General features: G+C 42.6%; 1 protein-coding gene across 2 annotated transcripts; it reads right to left on the reverse strand.

The window, feature by feature from the left end:
• Window positions 1-589: 589 nt before the first annotated feature.
• dus1l.S (dihydrouridine synthase 1-like S homeolog) lies at window positions 590-21,041 on the reverse strand. 2 transcript variants are annotated; one of them, XM_041577738.1, is made up of 14 exons: window positions 20,877-21,041; window positions 20,048-20,297; window positions 13,499-13,607; window positions 13,371-13,421; window positions 12,786-12,898; window positions 12,597-12,712; window positions 12,394-12,497; window positions 11,942-12,086; window positions 9,466-9,562; window positions 9,241-9,323; window positions 8,495-8,643; window positions 7,985-8,022; window positions 7,654-7,729; window positions 590-1,478 (listed from the first exon to the last, which is right to left on the reverse strand). In XM_041577738.1, the coding sequence occupies exons 1-14, from the start codon at window positions 20,906-20,908 to the stop codon at window positions 1,348-1,350; spliced, it is 1,494 nt and encodes a 497-aa protein (XP_041433672.1). In that variant the 5' UTR covers window positions 20,909-21,041; the 3' UTR covers window positions 590-1,347.
• Between the last annotated feature and the right edge of the window lie 551 nt (window positions 21,042-21,592).

Below are 21,592 nucleotides of genomic sequence, written 5' to 3' on the forward strand. Positions count from 1 at the left end.
AGACAGGAAGAACAGGTAAGTTGAAAGGTGAGGTGAATGGCACTTGGAGGAACAGAAGGGGAAAGAATTAAAAGTTGGAGAAAAGTGGAATGCTGAAAAGCAAAATAATGATGCCCCTATATGCACACATGACTGAATAACTCCTGTGTATTTTTGTTTGTATTGTCCTCAACCTGTGTTTTGTATGCAGGTGAAAGAAAAGTGTATCTGCTGTCATAAGCTCCTTTGTGTTGCCCCATTAACAGGAATAATGTTGGCCTGTGCAGAGCTTCACTGAGCAGATTTGAGTGAAAATGCAAACTTCCACGTTTCTGCACCAAAATCCACTCAACAACACAGGCTGAAGGATAGCAGGTGCTTCACTCAGTGTGCCACTGGCAAAAAATGGCCTTTTTTATGTACAATGTTGGCTAATGATGAGCTAAGCAAAAAAGTGTTAGAGAAAAGCAGGTGCATTGATGGAAGTTGCAAATATTCTAAATCTACAGGACAGAGAACAGGATTGCAGTTGGAAATAACATAAAACCATCACATTGTCAGATAGATGGATATACAGAAGCTAAAATAAAGGCAATGTGAACTTTCCCTCTGCCAATCCAAAAAAGTAGCAAAAAACTTTATTTGTAAAGATACATTAGCCAATTAAAACATTCAACAATATCCCCTTAAAACACCAGCCCCTTCATTCAGTTAGCGGAGAATGCTTGCTAGTTATTGGAAAACAACTGATACTAAATATGTCCTTCCATCTGTGCAATCCCCCATCAGGTCCCTGGATGCAGGCCTTTCTCCGGTATAAAAAAGTACCAGCAGGTGTTAGGTGCCTCCAGAATATGGAAGCCGAAAACTGCCAAGGGCCAAATTGTAGAATGCTAAACTGCTAGACCTGAAATGTTGCCACATATTTTGGAGCTAACAGAGCTCTATTCAGTTGCCTTACAATCAGAGTGCTACAATTCCTTTGTAGGTTTAGAACCCACAATTCTCTATAAGCTTAAAACTAACAGAGGGGAATTTGAGCTATACCTAAACAACACCTGAAAGGCCGCATACTAGATATTATATTTGTATGAAAAGAGCAACAACACTTCTCGTATACCAGCAGGTTTAAAAAAGGAAAAACCATTTCCCTCTAGTCAAATTATTATTATATTATTTAAAGCTTCTTTAAAACTATTAAAAGTCTAAAGTGCAAAAGTGTTGTGTACAGTGCCCTGTATCATTGTGCCCCCCACTCACACACACACAATTCAGGATACATTTGGTAAACCCAGAACATCTCCCTGAGTAGGCAGCAGGAGCGGATCCCACTGGCAGCAGCCAAAGGTTGGCAATGGTCCTTGGGATTTAAGCTTTGATCTCGGGCAGTGGTTGAAGGATCTTCGACTCTGTTTGGTCTGTCTCAGGAACTTCAACATTCTGGACACTTTTGCAATGAAGGGATTTCTCATATTTGGTTTTAAAAAACAGCCCATGACCTATAGGAATGAGCACAAGTGAGTAAAACATATAGACTGCTGAACTCTGGTAATTAACTTGCATTTAAGCAAGCTAATAAGATCCGCATGACCCAATCAAAATGGTAAAATGAAACTTACAAATGCTGATTGTTGAGGGGATAATTGACTGAAGCACTAACTGTTTGTGTAATGGCTGGGGTGAAGATGTTAAAAAAAACATTGTTATATTTGCCTTAAATGATAAGTAAACCTTTAAAATAAGTGAATGTAAAATTGGTGAGGGTGCTATTTTAAGCACTTATGCAATGTACATTCATTATTTATTTTTAATTCAGAGATATTAAGGCATACATGTTCTGTTAATATGAATGAATTTTTTTACACCACCACCACCTGCTCGTCATTTCCTGACCAGTCTGACCACCAAGTAGTCAAAGTAAGGTGTCAGGAGAAAGAATGAGGCTGCTCTGGTGTTCATTCATATTAACAGTACCTATATCCCTTAAAGGAACAGTAACGTCAAAAAATAAAAGTGTTTTAAAGTAATGAAAATATAATGAAGTGTTGCCCTGCACTGGTAAAACTGGTGTGTTTGCTTCAGAAATGGGGGCAGCCATTCAAAGGAGAAAAAGCTCAAGTTACACAGCAGATAGCAGATAAGCTCTGTCTGTCTAATGGTGTTATCTATTATCCATTAGTTAACCTGTGCCATATAGCTGTTTTTCAATTTCCGCCATTGCTACACAGCATCTTGTTTATATGAACTATAGTAGAGTTTCTGAAGCAAACAGATCAGTTTTACCAGCACAGGGCAACACTACATGATATTTTCATTACTTTAAAACACTTACATTTTTTGGTGTTACTGTTCCTTTAATATCTCGGAATAAAATAAAAAATAATGAATGCACATTGCAAAAGTGCTTCGAATAGCACACTCATCAATTTTACATTCGCTTATTTTTAAGGTTTACTTAAACTTTAAAAACCCCAACATAAAGAAACACATTTCTACTTTTTTTTTTAAATTCATATAGGATTTATCTATCTATGGTGGATCGCCCGATTGCTTTCCGAAGAGGAGCGCAAGCGGAGTTTCTGAAACCGAACAAGATCGAAAGAGACCGCAGGGAAGGAACATCTGTACTACACGCTCTAAAGACATCTCCCTTGTGAGTAGTTCTAAATCTGTATGTAATCGCATTTAAAGAAGGTAACACACTATACAGCGCTTTTCTCTTTAGGAACAGACAAATACGTCTTTTCTTAAATCTGCGCAGTGAACCTGCCTTAAAGCTACAATACACGAGGACTAGTGGGTCCACTTTTTTTATTGGTGCTGCTTAAATTTGACTTTACTTAGTTTACTTATCCTACAGACTAACGTTTGATATTTTGTTCTGTGCATTAGTCTTACATGTAGAAGGAAAACCATTATTACATTACAGTGAAAAAAAAAAAGCATTGACAATCTGTACATTCATATCAGAGGCGAATATGCAATTTGTGGCATTAACATATCATACGTTTGCATTGTTGGCAACAATTTACATATACATGACTATCCTACATAACGAGATTTTTTGATACTCACCATTGAATCCATTTCTCTGTAGTCGCAAGGGGGACACAGGGAACGATGGGGTTAAGCTCCATCCTCCGGGAGGCAGGACACTTGAATAATTAATTAAGGGGCGTGCCATAATTGGCTTAACCCCGCACACTGTGCTCAACATTCAGTTTGTCCCAAATTTTAACCAGAATATAACTGAAATATAACTGAATATAACTACGACAGAATGAAAGCCAGGGATTATCCTGGACACGACCATCTGGCGAACGGCTCGTCCTAGGGTGGGAAGCCCTGTGTCCCCCATTCTAGTACAGAGAAACTGATTTAACGGTGAGTAGCAAAAAATCCTGTTTTCTCTGTCATCTTAGGGGGACACAGAGAACGATGGGTACTTAACAGCAGTCCCAAAACAACAGGGTGGGACGAACCAGATTGATCATAATTAATGTAAAACAGACTGCAACACTTTGCAGCCCAGGGAGGCCTCAGCTGAAGACGTAGTGTCGAGTCTGTAGAATTTAGTAAAGAGATATGAGCAGAGGACCAGGTAGCTGCTCTGCAGATCTAATGAGGCAGCATTGCGCTATGCCGATGAGGCTCCCATTGCTCTTGTGGAGTGAGCCCTTACACCCTATGGTGGTGTCTTTCCTTTTGACAGGTAAGCTTGTCTGATGGTTTGTTTGACCCACCTGGCGATGGTAGTCTTCGAGGCTGGTAGACCCTTACGAGGTCCGACCGGAAGGACAAATAAGAGTTTGAGGCTTTGACCGTTCAAGGTACCACCGAAGTGCTCTGACTATGTCTAGATTGTGGAGATGTCGTTCTTTGTCATTATTAGTGATGGGACTATAATTTCCTGATTTATGTGGAAGGATGACACAACTTTGGGTAAAAAAGAAGGAACTGTTAGTAAAACTGCCTTGTCCTTGTGGAACACCAGAAAGGACGGTTCACAGGATAGTTCAGACACCCTTCTGGTAGACGAAATTGCCACTAAGTGAGCCAGGTGTCGGATATTGAACTCATTGGTTCGAAAGGTGGGTCGAGTAAGGCCTCGAGCGCCAGATTGAGATCCCAACCCGCGACAGGTGGATGAAATGGAGGATTTACGTGTGCCACTCCTTGCAGAAAAGTCCGTATGGTGTTATCTGTTGCTAGTAGTAGTTGAAACAGAATGGATAATGCGCATACTTATACCTTTAGGGAGCTAAACTTTAGGCCTAGTTGTAGACCTCACTGCAAAAAGTATAGCACTCTAGGGATGTTGAGTTCTAGAAAATCATATCGAGCTCAACACCAGTTGAAATAGGAATGCCACACTCTGTGATAAGGCTTGGAAGAAGTGGGTTTACCTGCCTTTAGCATTGTTGAAATTACTTGTTCTCCTATCCCTTTTCCTCGCCAGATGGATGCCTCAACAGCCATCCCGTCAAAGCGAACAGTCCGGGGTTGGGGTGTGTCACTGGACCCTGGCTGAGAAGGCCTGGTCTGCATTGTAGTCGGATTGGTTGTTCTATCGACAGTTCTTGCAGATAGGAGAACCATATTTTTCGAGGCCAATAGGGAGCTATCACAATTACTGTAATTTCTTGAGGACTCAAGGTAGCATCGGAAGAGAGGGGTATGCCAGTTTGAATGAGCTAGGTTGTGTCATGGCGTCCACCCCTGTCGCTAGTGTGTCTCGGGATCAAGCAAAGAAAGTGAACTTTTCGATTGGTTATGGATGCCATCAGATCTATCTGTGGCTGACCCCAGAGATTTACTAGCTCCATGAATGCCTCCAGATGAAGTTCCCATTCGCCTGGATGTACCTGATTTCGGCTGAGGAAATCTGCTTTTATGTTGGACACTCCCGGAATGTGAATGGCCAACAATTGTACTCGGTTGCCCTCCGCCCATCCCAATATTACTTGTGCTTCCTTTAGCCGCCCGTCTGATGGCCGCCGCATCAGTTACCAGCAGAGTTGTAGATTTTGACAGTCTGGACACTGGGGCATCCACTACTCATGGACTGGTCCACTTATCCACTAGTTCTTTGGAAAAAGGGTAGGACTTTGAAAACGTAGCTTGAAATTTTCGTTCTGGATTGTTCCATTCATCCTGTACCATGTCCATCAGCTGCTCGTGCGATGGAAAAACTGTTTTGGATTTGGTTTGTCTCTTGTACAGCCTTGATGTTTCAGCTTGCTTTGGTGCTTGTAAAATATTGAGTACTTCGAGAAACCCTTTAATAATTTTATCCACATCATGTTGGGAATCACAGTCTCTCTCACCATCTTGATTTTCGCTTCCTCCCCCGAGGACTCGTCTGGTGGAATCTCGCCTTTTGACTGGGAGACTGGAGACCTGTTCTACCGACGACTCGTCTGGAGATGCATGTGCTAGTGTCACATTTGGAGTCGTCAGAATGTTTGCGCTTGGCGCCTGGTCTGTGACTAAGCTTTGCCAAGGCCTTTCCTAAATTGTCAGCAATGGCTGTAAGCCCTTGTAGAGATGCCAAGGATTGCAAAAGCTGAAATGCCCAGAGAGGGACCGGCAGATCTTGTGCCCGGCTGTTGGGGGGGTTCCTGACCCAGTGCTATCTTCTTGTGCCCCTGTTCGAATGGGGTTGCCCCCTGAGGCTGTTGGAGCCCCTTGTCCCATTGAACAAGATCTGCACAGCGGTTCATTCTGGCCCCCCACAAATAGGTCACCTGTGCTGTGGTGGGTGCTCTCCTCCCCGCCCTTATGAATAGTCCCACTGGCCTACCTTCTGCCATGGGTATCACCTGGGTTGGGAGACTGTGCTGGGTTGAGGCAAGTTCCAGATACTGTGACAGCAGGTATCTCTTGCTAGCAGATATAGAGCCAGCTACTCAGGTTCTGCTACCACCTTCCTGCACTTTGTCAGCACCCCTGTGTGAATGCCTGCTCCTTGCGGTGTGTTCTGCGGAGTGAATGGGCCACTGGAACGCATGTGCATTCCACCGTGGACCAGAATCCAAAATGGTGCCGGGCGCCAAAATCTCCCCGGCCCTCCTGCTGACTTGCGAGTCGTAGGTAGAACAGGTCACAGCTGTAAGGAGCCTCCCTGGAACCTCCAGGTGCCTAGTCGAACACACTTAGGTTCTGCTGGAAACGGAACCACAGGAGGAGAGATCCCCTCCCTGGTAGTAATCTCTCCCTGGTTCACTGTGGATTAAACAGGCAAGTGAGGCGATAAAGAAGGGCGGTTGAGCAGAGCGGGGAAGCTGGGTGATCCCTCTGACATACGGTGCCACAATAGCATTATGGGCCATTGTAGTAGACGGAATCACTTACTTGTGCATTCACAGCTGTCTGGGTGGTCGTTATAGCCGTTCAGGCTAGCAATTGACCCCGGTGAATTATCCCCTGGTGGGGGCTAACCGTGAGGATGCAGGCAGCCCTGCTCACGGTGTCACCCAGGTGCCAGATGTGGCTGGCAGTAGAAACATTTCCCACTTAGGGATGTCCATCCTCTTGGTAGCAGGACACTTGAAAAACTGAATGTTGAGCACAGTGTGCGGGATTAAGCCAAGTATGGCACGCCCCTTAATAAATTATTCAAGTGTCCTGCCTCCTGGAGGATGGAGCTTACCCCCATCTTTCCCTGTGTCCCCCTAAGACGACAGAGAAATAGTATTACAAGATACTTAGCCCAGTGTGAAGAATGATGTTTAGACATTGTTCAACTGAGCCTGGGGGTTTTTTAGCAAGCCATTTATCCCAAATTTTATGAAACGTATTGATACAGCCTCTTTTGAGGTCGATTATACGTTCCAGGTTACGTTTCATTTACTGTATTTACCCATATTTGGGTTCCAGGGTGAGTTCTACTTTTCCAGTTTTGCGTTAATTTTTTAGCCAAAAATTGTGTTTTTTTGGACAAATATTCTGGCATATTGGTTGGGAACTGCAAGGCCCAGTATGTTGAGTACTACAGGTCTTGGGTGTTCTAGGTAGAGTGACATCCATGATATCTAGTTTGTACAATATTTCTGCCCAGTAAGGTTTAATATCCTTACATTCCCATAGCACATCCACCAGTGTGCCCCTTTCCACAACACATCTATTACAGACTTCCAATATAGTGGGGCTCATCATATAGAGTCTAGTTGGGGTGTCACATTTCTACTTTACATGATAAATGGACTAGTAAGATCCTTTTCTAAGAAGTTTAAATATGTACAGACTTGGTAAAGTGAACAAACATCATCCTTCTGCATTAGTTCATTTCACTGAGAAGTCTGTGCAACTAACCAGAACCTGAAAGGACCTTAAGAAAGGCTTTGCAGGATTAATCACAAACTCCCAAATTACTTGTATGTAGTAGCATGTGGTATCATGGAAGTCTTCCTTTGTCTTCCTTTTGAGAATACAAAGGTTCCGCTTAGTATGAGAGACTTATTGAAACATATTTCTCAAATTCTTGGCACCCAAAGAAATGTAATAACATTGTGCAACTCTAGCAGACGTAAAGCCAGACTAAAAAAGAAGGCCACTAAATCAAGAGAATATGGTGACCCCACCTCCATTCTCCCAAATCTAGCCCAAAATGAAAAAATCCATCACAAGCAGTTTGATATTTCCTTTTACTAATCATATAAGGAGGGCGCTTACCTGCACAGTCTGCTAACTCCCTGAATGCTTTCTTCTTGCAGCAGCTGCGGCACAGATGAAACACACACTTATTGCCCTTCAGAATAAGAAATAATATGAGTGAACCTGTAATTAGCTTTATTCACCTATACACACAGCTAGAGCTCCCTTTGTCACGCTTTTGACGTGTACCTCATGTATCCATACCAAAGCAGGGCTAGACTGCAAATGTGTGCATAACAAGGCTCAGTTTATCTGTTTAGACATATATGGTGTCTCAGTAGCAAGCCATTATAACATACAGCTACACTAAATGGTGTGTGCCGAATTTAGTATAGTAACACCCCCTTACCTTTGGGTTTCCACACTGTTCACATTTTGCATATTTAGCTGGAAGATCAAGGAAGAAGCAGGGACACCAGTTAGTATGCACAAGCATAAACTTCAGAAAATAAAATGTTGTCCCCTAACATGTAAATAAAGTCATGTTTGAACTTCTGAATTAGTCCAAGGATTGTGTAGATCCGTGCCTCAGAAGGCACAATTTTCTTTTCTGCAACCATGAGCAAGCTGAAGGGTTTGGTATGGCTCTCATAGTCTGCATTTAACATCTGCTGGTAGATTTTAAACCTACATTTTAACTTTAAAACATAGGAACAATATGAAAATCCTATTTGTGGCATGTTGTAGTAAAAGTAACTCAGCTAATTAAAGGTAAGACAGAATGTGTGAAAGCAAATAATGCTCCATTACTGCTTCAGCATAAAACTAACTAAGAAATATGTTTTACAGAACATATTTTTTGCTTATGCTCTAGTTTTGCTCATGGTGATATATATATATATATATATATATATGTTACGTTTTATGGATGGATCAAAGCTTTTGTTAGGATTGCGCAGCTTCTTCTTCTGCTTGTTTTTTGAAAGAAGCTCTGTATTTGTGTCTTCCTCCTTCTCAAGTGCCCGCTTTCCCCGAACTCCACTCTCCTCTTTACCAGGGTCTTTTGGTCTAGAAGGCCAGATTTCAAGCAGTTAAGTTTGTGTATGCATTTAAAACAATGATAGTGATCTACTCAAAGGATTTTCAAAACAATTCAAGACATTGGTACTCAGATTTACTTTATTCTTTTTAGGACAAATTAACAGGATATTGATTATTTCATTTATTATTTAGGCTGCAGACATGATGTGATGGAACTATGAGACATTTCTATAGAAAAAAAGGTTTGAGGGCCAGAACTCACTTTAAGGGCAGAGACACACGAGGAGATTGGGGGAGATTTAGTTGCTCAGTGACAAATTGCCTCGTCTTTGGGCGACTAATCTCCCCGAACTGCCTTCCCGCAGGCTAGAATCTAAATCGCCAGTGGGATGGCACTCGAATGATTAGTTTTCCGAAGTCGCCTCACGAGGAAACTTCGGGCGACTTCGGAAAATTAATTTTGTCCAGAGGATCACCAGATGATATATTTTGCCTTCCTCTGGACATGTCAGATTTATTTAGATAAAACGAACTGTATGGACTCGCAATAAAGTCTGAAGTCTACAAAGAAATGTAAATGCAAAAGCAACTTATAAGGAAAATAAGAAAATTATGTTAACTTACAGTGGGCGAACATAAGGCTGGCAGATCCAGTGTGGTAATGGCAAATCACCAGTAGCCACCTCTCCAAACTTACATGCTTCTTGCTACAACAATAAAAGCCAGAGTAACACACAAGTACATTGCATGTATTTTTATAAGCTACAATAAATGTAGGCAAATAAGCTGTTGCAGAACTGCACCACCTCAGGGGCTGAAAAGCTCCATATCACTATAGTAAGAAGTTACCTGGCACTTCAGCTTTAAATTCTGGTTGACTACTATGACACCTTCGAGTGTTTTAGCCTTTGCCAGTTCTTCACGAAGCTCCTGATGGATTTGCAATCTTCAAAAAATTAAGAAAGTCAAATTCAGATCCTAATCAAGGCCAATACCAGGTTGAACAGAATGAGTTCAGTAGAAAGTTCCCCCCATTTTCATCTAATAGACTTAAAATGTATCATCCCTTTAAAAACATCATGCTTGTGTTTTACACTAATCAGGTAATCCCTTTACCCTTGACATGTAGTAAAACTGGTGCCAATTGATCTATGTAAACAGGAACTGATCCATTTCTGAAAAGGTTGATCTGTAAAATAGAATGCTAAACTGAATCAAGATTCATGTTGTACACAGAACTGATTTATGTGCAACATGCAGGGCTGATTAGTAATTAGTGAGCAGTCAGTTCTGCTGCACAGAATATTAGAAATGTTTGCTTTTAAATGGATGAGCTGCAGTTTAATAATGCTAAATCGAATGCAGAGCCTTTGGTTGACAACGCATTAGTGGTTAGTGGCTGTTGTCAGTCTGAGTAATTTTGCAGGCTGAGAGAAGCAGATCTGCTCCGTGCCCCTGTTCCATTTATTGGAATCTGATCAGCCTGTGTGCCCAATTACGCAGGCTGAAAACAACAGCTGACAACAGCCTGTGTCCATAGCCTAAAGCTGGCCACAGATGCAAAGATCCGATCGTACGAATCAACGTACGATCGGACTTCCCCATCTTTCGACCTGCCACTAACCATTCCGATCAAATAAAGTACAAAAGAACAGATCAGCCGATGTTCTGCCCCTGACAGCAATCGTACGAAAGTTATGTCTGACCAAAGATAGTGACAGTCTCCCTCTGAAAATCTTACGATCGGCAATACATATTATCGGCAGCTTTAATCCTTTTTATCCTGTCCGATCGACCAAACGACGATCTCTGCCAGACGAAAAATGTCGGGACTCTCCACACGGTCCGAAAATTGTACGAATCCTCGATTCATACGATCAGATTTTTTCGTCTATGGCCAGCTTAAGAGGTGTTGATCAATATTGCTTAGGGCTAGGGCAGACAGGAAGATTTGTTTCCTGGGAGGCGACAAATGTCCCAAAAAGGCTTCTTCACTGGCTATAATTTAAATTGCCGATGCCGTTGCAATGTTCTTCCAAAGTAGCAGAAGTTGTTTCACGAGGAAACTTGTAGGGTTTTTTTTCAGCAATTTCAATTATAGTAGGAGGAGAAACATTTTCAGGAGATTTGTCACCCCTAGTTAAAGATTTTTAGAGCAATCAACAAATCTCCCCGTCGGCCATCGGTGCAAAAGTAGAAAACACATAGTGCAGCAGTTACAATCACTGGGAGTTTCCAAATGTTATAATCACTAACCATCAGGCCGGTGCTCCTGCAGAAAACTGCACTGGCCCAGGGCATTTTTGTGCAAGTACCATATTGATAACTTCTTTGCTTCTTTCTTCTTCTTGGTGAGTGTGGATGTGCAGTAGAGTAATAACACAAAATTTAAGCAAAAAGCTAGCTTTTTCAGTCTACTGCACATGTGCTTACCCCCGGCACCAGAAGAAAGAAGAAGGGGAAGAATATCAATTCATGATGACCCTACAGAAGTACCCTGGCCAGTGCAGATATCTAACCGAAGGACCAGCCCACTGGGGCATGGCCTAACATTTTGCACACCCACCGTCCTCCTCCTTTAAACTTTTGGTGTTTGGCTTTAGCCCTGTTTAATGAAAAAAATATTTAGAAAGCACCCCTTTCCTAGCGCTATCTCCTCTACATTACATGTAACTGAGATCAGTCACATATATTCTCTTTTATGCTTGCACCCTTTAAACTCATTCAGAAGAAGCTTAATTACAGGTGCACATCCTCCCATGGAATCGATCTGTTTAAAAATGATCTGAAAACATCAGCTGAAAATGAATACATGGTGGTGCTCATTAAAGTCGAATCTGAAAGATCTAAATATAAAAAAACTGGAGAGCTCCCTTTAATGTATTGCACAGTGTCTGGCTTAGAAGTAAACTTGGCAAAGTCTCCTCATTCAGCATATTCAAAAATGTCACAAAATCTGCATCACACTCCAGAACTTTATATAAAATTTAAAGGGAAGAGGTTGCTGATGCATAACACTTAATTTTACTTTTTCTGATTTTTTTTTAATATTTTCCTCCTCCACTTAACATTTCTACCCTAATCTAACTCAGCCATGCCATCTGTCAGTAGTGCATTGCAATTCTGGCCCGAATGAGCCAGTGAGAGGAGGTGAAATAAGAGACTCACAGCATCAAGACTGTTGGTAGCAGCTGAAAAAAATGTTAGGTTTAGGATCTTGCAAATAGGGTCAAGCATGGTCCCTGATGAATGACCCCCATTTTTCAAAAAAGAACTGCCTTAACGTAAATGCGATATGCATTTCTCTATAGTTTTTGTTACTTACGTGTGATGCCAGAGCTTGAAGAGGTGTGCTCTCACAAATGATAAGGAGCAGGGAAATTGCCGTACTAAATCTAAATATTCCTCAGCCATCTCCCAAACGACAGGATTCCTGCCTTCAAACAAGGCTGGATTATGAAGGTTCCCCTCTGGAAATACAAGTGTAAACAGTATAATCAGTTAATAGTGCTGCTCCAGCAGACTTATGCACTAAAATCAGTTTTTTAAATATTTTTTAAATATTTAATTTTTAAATCTGACATAGGGGCTGGTCATATTGTCAATTTCCCAGGTGCCCTCATTCATGTGACTTGTGCTCTAATAAACTTCAGTCACATTTTACTGCAAGATGGAATAATGTCACCTCCCACATTAATATTCTTCTTACAGGCTCACACTTTATGGCACATCAAAAGAAAACAGGCAGTGCACTGTATAGGATAAATCGGGACGAACCTGCGCTCATTACACCCTGTACTGCTGTCTCTCGCATACATCTTTCTACATCATTAAGGTACTGAATGTTTCCATTTGCAAAAACAGGGATAATCACAGCATTCCTGAGTATTAAAGCAAGAAACAGAATAAACATAAGAGAAAATCAGGGGTACATATAACATAATTTTTTGTGGTACAAAAGATGGACCATACAGCCTCACCTTACAGCCTTTATGTGTTCCCAGGAAGCAATACCGGTAAGAGGACCTTTCTGCTCTTTGGTGCGGCCATGAACAGTGAGCAGCTGAAGGACAAAATATACCCTGTGAGATAAAAGCTACATCCATTTTTCAAATAAACTCTTGGAAGAAGAGACATATCACAGCAGAAAAAGAACATGGGCCACCCACCTGACAGCCAGCCTTCTCCAACATTTTTGCATATTCCACAGTTTTTTCAATTTCTGGGAAAACCCGGATTTTGCAGGTGACCGGAACCGAAAGTTTCTGGTGTGCCAGCTGAACTGAGAAACAGAATGTATTTATCACCCTTAAATTATACAGCACCCACACATTTATACAACACTTTAAAGATAGTGTTTATCAGTGGAATCCATCCCTGACACAGTGAAGCTTACAATATAAGTACCCTATCATATTCACAAGTTATAAGGTCCCTTTCGTCAGAAGCCATTTAGCCCTTTTCCATGTTTTTGTTTTTTGCAGTGTGGGGGCAGGAAAGCCATCAGTACAGTAGTGCAGCCATATGGAGCCCTGAAAACTATAATTTAGTGTTGCCCAATGTTAAACAGGAGGGCAAAAAATGTAAAATGGGTTTATAATGGCAGCCTTGGTGTTGGATAACTCATGTAGATAAGAGGGGAACACACAGGCAGCAGCACTAACCACACAGCCACTATACCACACTGATCAAGAATGACTGAAGACTGTAAAAAGACTTTTCCTAGAGAGAAATAGGTTTATAATTACACTTACTCATCTTTTCCAGAAGATCCCATTCATCTTGTAGGAAAGACCCATAATGACCTAAGAAGTGAAATAGATTAGTAATGTTGCAGAAAAAAACAGTTAATGTAAAAACTGTAAAGGTGCTGCAACCTCACCTCTTTTGGCAATCATTTGAGGGCAGCCCAGATTCAAGTCAATGGCATCACAATAATCCTGAGCCAGTAAGGCCGCCTGAACAAATACTTCTGGGTCATTTGCACAAAACTAAAAAAAAAAACAAAATTTGAAAAGTGAGCCCTGCCATAAATTCTCACTCAGACCTCAGTTAAATTATTCATCAGGGTTTGAGATTACAGGTGCAGGTAATTTATAAAGTGACTCATCTTAGATGACTATTTATGACATGCTTTCCTAGAAGCAGAAACAATCATTCTGCACCGGTGTGCCTCTTTCTGATGAATCAAGGACGGGGTACAATATACTCTACAGACTGTTCCACTTATCAGATAATAGATTGAGGAGTAGGACCAGCACAGACCCTTTGGGGCATGAAGAGCTGTACTTAGTTTCAGTGTTACTTGGATGTGATAGTAGAGAAGGAATAGGAACTCGTGGCCCCACCATTAAGCATTGTCCTCTGGAGTGTACTGACTGTAGGTCACATACTTCTCAGGTAAATAATTTGCAATCAAATATGGGTTTTTGATGCATTCAGATTTAAAATATGGTTTATTTGGAAATGGTAAGGGATGTAAAAGTATTGGTATGAAGCTGAATACAGGCGGATAATATTGCCAATGGATTTATTTCATATGCTAGAGGTTAGGTGTCTCAGCCCACATGATTTATGGTGTACGGTTAGGTGTTTTTTACTCAATTTGAAACACAAGTTTAATTTGCTCAACAAGGGGGTATGATTTCAGTGGGAAAAAACACTATTTCCAATACCCTAACTTTTTGGTACAAGACTTCGATCAATGGGAATCCCGCGCAAAATAAAACACACTTTGAATCGTACTAGGTAAACATGATCCAAAAAAAGAGCTGGGTTTTTCTGATCCATATTTAACGCATCCATGTTCACACAAATGTTTTGTAAACCAAACGTGTTATTACTGCAAGCCACTTTAATTACCTCTTTGCTGATCTGCCGTACAGAAAAAGGTCACTTTAGTGCAAGAGTGTCTGAGCACTTCTGTATTGTAATTCTGTATTGCCTTTTATGTATCAGAGATGGGGGTGTCATACACATTAGGCCAGAGACATCAGAAACTGAACAAACATCCTAACCTATAGGAGATTTTCTTACCGATAAATTCCTTTTGCGTAAGCCTGTACTGTCAGTGCAGGACGTCTGGGGTTAATGTTCTCCCCTCTGGAGGCAGGACAAACAGTAACTCTTACTTGAGCTCCTCCTCTTCCCATTCTCCACTTCCTCACATCAGTTTGTTTTAAAGACTGCGAGTGGAGAACTGATATCTTACTATGTTACGAAAAACCGTGGCATCCGCAAAAAAAGGGTGGGATGATGCACTGACAGTACGGGCCTACGCAAAAGGAATTTAAGAAAATCTCCTTTATGCGGTTGGTCAGTGCAGGACGTCTGGGGATGTCCCAAAGCCGTCCAAAATAGGGAGGAACTATAAACATGAAAAAAACTGTTCAAACAGTAGTTGCTGCTTGTAGAACCACTCTGCCGAATTGTGAGTCGGCTCTGTGTTGCAAATTCAGTCTGTAAAACCTGGAAAAGGTATGCAGCGAAGTCCAAGTTGCTGCTCTGCAAATCATCTCTGGAGATACATTGTTGAAAAATGTTCTCAATGTAACTGAATGTGTCTCAATGAGACATGGGTTTTTACTATTGAGTGTTATTCTTAGATCTACCAGGCAGCTATTATCTTGTGTTAGGGAGCTGCTATCTGGTTACCTTCCCATTGTTCTTTTGTTTGGCTGCTGGGGGGGAAAAGGGAGGGGGTGATATCACTCCAACTTGCAGTACATCAGTAAAGAGTGATTGATGTTTATCAGAGCACAAGTCACATGACTTGGGGCAGCTGGGAAATTAACAATATGTCTAGCCCCATGTCAGATTTCAAAATTGAATATAAAAAAATCTGTTTGCTCTTTTGAGAAATGGATTTCAGTGCAGAATTCTGCTGGTGCAGCACTATTAACTGATGCGTTTTGAAAAAAACGTATCCTCAACATTGCTTGAAAGAACAATCTGAACTCAGGTAGGATGGCCCACTGTTGATGGAATAGAGCGGCCAATGCGAAAGTTGAAGACACACTGAGGCCTTTGTCAGCTCCATCTTGGAGAAACTGCAGAATTTGAGGTGAGGAACAAGATTTCCATTCTAGCCTCTTGTTTGTGCACCATCTAAAGAAAATGGACCAATATCTGTATAAGATTTACGTGCTGCCATTAAAGTCTCTATAACGGACTGTGAAAAACCTTTTAACATCCACGTGTGGGATTCAACAGCCATGCAGTGAGATGCAGTTTGTAAATGTCTGGAAACCAGATATGACCTTGACATAGAAGGTCTGGCCTGAGAGGTAGAGTGAATGATGTGCCCACGGTCATACTCACAATGTCTGCAAACCATCATCTGGGAACCATCTCTCTGCGTATCTTTGCTAGTAGCCTGGGAATCATCGGAATCGGTGGAAAGGCATAACCTAGGTGAAATGACCAGGGAGTAGTTAAGGGGTCTACATCCTCCGCCAGAGGTTCCTGGACCCTGGAGAAAAATTGTTGGCATTGTGTGTTGTATCTGGACGCCATGATGTCCACACATGGGTTGCCCCATCGGTTGACAATTTGCTGGAAAACATGTTTGTGAAGCATCCATTCCCCCGGATCAAATGTGTAAAGCTGGCCATAGACTCAAAGATTCGCTCGTTTGGCAACATCGCCAAACAAGCGGATCTTACCCCGATATGCCACTAACGGCATGGCTATATCAGGGGTAATTCGAACTACGATACGCCAAGGGGCTCCGACGGGTTTGGTCGGTTAAAAATCAAACCAAAAATCGTGGCCAGATATCGATCGGTAAGACCAGTCAGAAGCCCCCATACACGGGCAGATAAGCTGTCAAATTGGTCCAAACGACCGATATCGGCAGCTTTATCTGCCCGTGTATGGCCACCTTTACGGCTGAGGAAATCTGCCTGCCAGTTCTGTATTCCTGGAATATAAACTGCACAAATGTTCACTTTGTGGGATTCTGCCCAGGAAAGAATCCTGGAGATCTCTGACATGGCTCTCTTGCTCTTGGTACCGCCTTGCCTGTTGAGGTAGGCTACTGTTGTCCGTTGTCCGACTGTACCCGGACATGGGAGTTTTGGAGGAGATGTTGCCAAACAGTGAGTGCATTGAAAATTGCCCGCATCTCCAGAACATTGATGTGGAGATTTCTCTCTTGCGGTGACCATGTCCCTTGGCAAGATTGGAGCTTCTATTGTGCTTCCCAACCGGAAAGACTGGCATCCGTTGCGATGACTACTGGTTCTGGTGTCTGCCAGAGTTTCCCAATTAAGACATTGTCTGGTTGGAGCCACCACTGAAGAGTGCTTTTGACTTATGGGGACAACAAAATGGTCTGGGACAGATCTTCATGGTTCTTGTTCCAGTATTTGAGGAAATGGTTCTGCAATGGGCGAATGTGGAAACGAGCAAACGGAACCGTGTCGATGGAAGACACCATGAGACCCAGTGACCTCAGAATGTCGTCTGCTGTAGGACACGGTTTGGACAGAAGTTGAAGAATTGAGGCTGACAGCTTCGTACATTTGTCTTGAGGTAAGGTTATCCTCTAAGAAATGGAGTTGATCTCCATGCCCAAGAATGTTAGATGACAAGTGGGATGTATGATAGTCTTGATGATCCATCCGTGATTGGATAACGTGAGAATGCATTTCTGTGTCATGATCTGAGCTTGATGCTGCAACGTCGCATACATTAGTATGTCGTCGAGATATGGAAAGATATGGCAACCTGTTGCCCTGATGTTGGCTATCAATGCCCCCAAGACTTTTGAGAAGACTCGAGGGGCTGAGGTTTTTGGAAATTGGAAATGCTGCCCTTGAATCATGAACCTTAGATATTTTTGGTGATCTTCATGAATGGGAATATGCAGGTATGCGTCCTGAAGGCCTACTTTGGACAGGAACGCTCTGGCAGGAATAGATGCCGTGATGGACCGGATTGATTCCATCTTGAACCTCTGATAACGAAAGTGCTTGTTAAGTGGATAAAGGTTGAGCACCGGACGGAGACCCCCATCTTTTTTGGCACTTGCAGTTCCAGTGCTGGAACTGGAACTATCACTTCTTTGTGGAGTAGTTCTTGTATAATGTTGTGAATGGCTGCTGCTTTTTTTGCATCCATAGAGGTTGAAGAAGGAACAAATCGATTCTGTGGCACTGTTTGAAAGGGAATTTTGTAACCTGATGAAAGGATTTGAAGCCCCCACTGGTCTTGGATTGTGAGTTCCCATACGGAGTGAAATTTTTGAAGGCAGTATAGAAAGAAGATGTTTTGAATTGGAGTCAGGAATCCTGTGTCTTGGCAGGGCCTGATCTTTTGTTATTTCTGGGCTGAGATTGCCAAGATTTGAACTTCTTGTTTGCTGATTGAGAGGTAGTTGGCCTCTGTCTGTAGGAAGATTTTTGTGAAGAATTCCAAGACCTATGATGATAATTTCTCTTATGAAATTCTCTTTTGTTTCGATTGCCATGAGGGAGAAAAAACTCCTTTACCACCTGTCACATCAGCAATGATTTTCTTGAGTTCAGAACCGAAAAGCTAAGAACCTTCAAATTTTAGGGATGTCAGCTTGTGCTTGGAAGCGGAATCCCCTGCCCACTGCCTCAACCACAAGGCTCTTCTAGCAGTTATGGAGGAAGCCGAAGCTTTGGCTGCGAGTTTAGCAATTTCCAGTGAGGCTTCACTGAGGAAGGAGAAGGAAGCCGATATCTTATCTAAATCTAGTGTAGAAGGATCCTTCTTTTTTAGATCTTGACACCAGTAACGTGCAGTTTTGGCTACTGACAGTGCCACAGATGCTGGGCGAAATATGGCAGTTGTACTGAGGAAACCTTTCTTAAGCGCAGAGTCCTTTTTTTTTTATCCATGGGATCTTTGAAAGAACCCACGTCTTCAGTAGGTAAGGTGGTATTTTTTGACAGTCTGACAATAGCTGAATCCACCCTGGGAGATATGTCCCATACAGCCTTGAATTCGTCTGCCACTGGAAACTTGTTAAATAACTTTTGAGAAATTGTAGCCCTTTTGTCGGGCCCTGCCCATACATCCGCAATGGCTTTTGTAACACCCTTGCTTGTGGGAAAAAATCTGGACTTTTTGGATTTGTTGCCCAGCACTCTATCTGCTTTGGAAATAGTAGTTTGAGTTTCCGCTATTTCCAAGGTATCGCAAATGTGTTTAAGGGGTGTTTTGACTTCCTCTGGTTGCTTGTTTGCAGCAGATGTGTTATCCGAGGAAGATGAAGATGCTTCAGAGTCAGAACTATGAGACTCACTGCTTGAGTGTGATTGCAGTGATGAACTGGATGCAGAAGAAGCTTCTAGCTTCTGTCTTTTAAGCTGTTTACCCTGACCTTTGAGGGCCTGTGACACTGAAGCTTTAACCTGACCATGGATCCATTCCATTAAATGAGCCATTTGGTTGGTGTCTTGTGCAGGGCTAATAGACTCCTGTGTGACTGGTATACTCTGCTCTTTGCCAAGAGCAGGAGTGTTGATTGATGGCAGTGAGTGAGCTTGGGCAGCGGTGGTAACAATGTTAGGCATAGTATGTGAGCCTGGGTCAGATTGCTGACAATCAGACTCAGAGTCTATAGTGTAGTCTATAGTGTGCAGCTTGGGCAATTTTTCAGGGGAAGGAGATCTGGAGCATTTCCTTTTCCTAACCCTTCTTGTAAATTTATAAGCTTTCTTACTGCGTGTAGAGTGTTTGTCAGGAGCCATAGCATGGATCAGATCCAGTAAGTCATCCTGAGCTGCCATAGTAGCTTCTTGTATTGAAACCGCGCTGTAATGCGCACTAGAATGGATGGCGGCGGAAGTGACGTCATGCGTTCGCTTCGCGCCTAGCTAACCGTTGTATTATGGGACTTGTAGTCCAGAAATGCGCCTGAACAGTAGCGCGACTTGCATAGTGTTCAGAACCGGAAGATCGGTAAGGGCGCTCTTGAGGAGCGCACGCAAGGGTAACAGGTCAGCAGGCAAGACCAGAGCGCACTAAATAAAAGTGGGAGCGCGCCAGTATGCATATAACATGCATACTTACTAGGGAAGCACGTAAACAGGACGGGCTTAACCCCGGAGCTCACCATGGATCTTCGTTCTGGGCTCAAATTGAGGAGCACACAGGGGGCTCACTAACAATAAGCACACAAGAACCTTTTCTTGTCTTTTGACTTGATTTCTTCTTAATTAGTATGGAGAGGAGGAAGATGTCCGCCTCCGAGCAGAACAAACAAAAAACTGATGGGAGGAAGTGGAGAACGGGAAGAGGAGGAGCTAAAGAAAGAGTTACTGTTTGTCCTGCCTCCAGAGGGGAGAACATTAACCCCAGACATCCTGCACTGACAGGTAGGGCCGAACGCATAATGTATATTATAATTTCACTAAATAAGTACTAATACTAGTGCTAATAAATAATCATAAAATACCTGGACAATAAGAGGCCTATCCTCCGGGCACACCTCACAGTAAAGGTTTTCCTTGCGATAGTTGGCATCCCGGACAAACACCTGAGCATGCAGCATGGGAGTATAGCACAATTGGACTCCATGTCGCCGACTCAGCAGCCTCCATGCTAGCTCACTCTGATCCACCATAGGGGCCAGGACATAGCAGGCGCTCTGCAGGGTGTTATTCCAGAAGTCCATGCCCTGCAGCTTAGTGGTGGTGCTGCTGCCGCTGGAAAACAAAGTATATACAGCGAAATAAAGGAATGCCTCATCATGACACTGTCTAGCATAAAGCATATTATGCACCTGGCAAGATACAACATGGCAAATGGTGTGCTGCTTTATATAGGTTGCTTGGGGTTCCACTGGATGCAACCGGACGGAGGTGAAGGGGCACGAGATACAGCCGGGCTGCAGCCTAACTTGGGGGGCATCAGTGTGAGATACCGATACGAACAGGGGCATAACTACAGAGGAAGCAGACACTGCAGATACAGGGGGGCCATTAGGCCCAAATGAATGAGCCATTTCAATATATATTGGCAAAACAAGACAATTTCTGGATATTCTTGGGGGCCCTAAAATTAATTTGCTGTCGGGCCCAATAACATCTAGTTACACGAACCACTGGATATGAACACAGGAGAATAATGTAAATAAGAAGCTCATATCATCATGGCAGCAGCCAGTGTTTCCAGACACAACATCGCAAGGTGACTGGTACTCGGGCCAAAAACATACATCTTATAAGAAACCGCAAGCTGGCTGTGTAAGGGAATAGGCCTTGAGCCCGTGTGTCTGAGCTTACCTCCCGGGTATCTCCACCGGCAGCAGCCTCATTCCTAGTTCCACATGCAGTCCCTACGTTCTTAACGCTCTACAAAATCTTCCGCCATTTCCGGTCTACCTGTGTCAGTATCCGGTCGGTGCGTTCCACATACCTTCCCCAGAGTACCTCACTTTTCTGGCCCTTGTAGCGCTGCTAGTAGCTAGCTAGTATTTATTCAATAGTGACGGGTGTTATTGATTTTACAATAGTTAATCCTCTCTATGCTGTACTATAGTTACCTATGTAATAACTAAGACTCTGCTTAAATCTGAAAATGACGCTGCCAACCTGGCTGCAGCTGAATGTCTAACTGGTGTGTAGTGGAACTATCGCCAGATATGGTAAAATATTAATTATAGGATCGTATTTATCGTACAGCGTGCACTTCTTCCCACCCTAATACATGATTTTTACACAGACCAAGGTGCCAAGTATCAAGTTTTCTGTAAGTTCAGTAGATAAAAGAGAAACTCTGGATTTTAATACAAATCCGGGACTGTCCCACAAGAAAACTTTTAAACCAATAATTTTGTCTTGTAGTTTTCCCCTTCTGTAGCATCTCATGTTCGCAATTTTAGCCACTTACATCATCATGTGCGTCCTTTCTGATGATCTGTGCACGTGCAAATATTACTGACAGTGACACAGAAGAAGAATACTGCATGTGTGACGGTCTTAAGGGCAGCGTGAAGTAT

The sequence above is a fragment of the Xenopus laevis genome, chromosome 9_10S (assembly GCF_017654675.1).
Source record: "Xenopus laevis strain J_2021 chromosome 9_10S, Xenopus_laevis_v10.1, whole genome shotgun sequence".
NCBI classification, from domain to species: Eukaryota; Metazoa; Chordata; class Amphibia; order Anura; family Pipidae; genus Xenopus; species Xenopus laevis.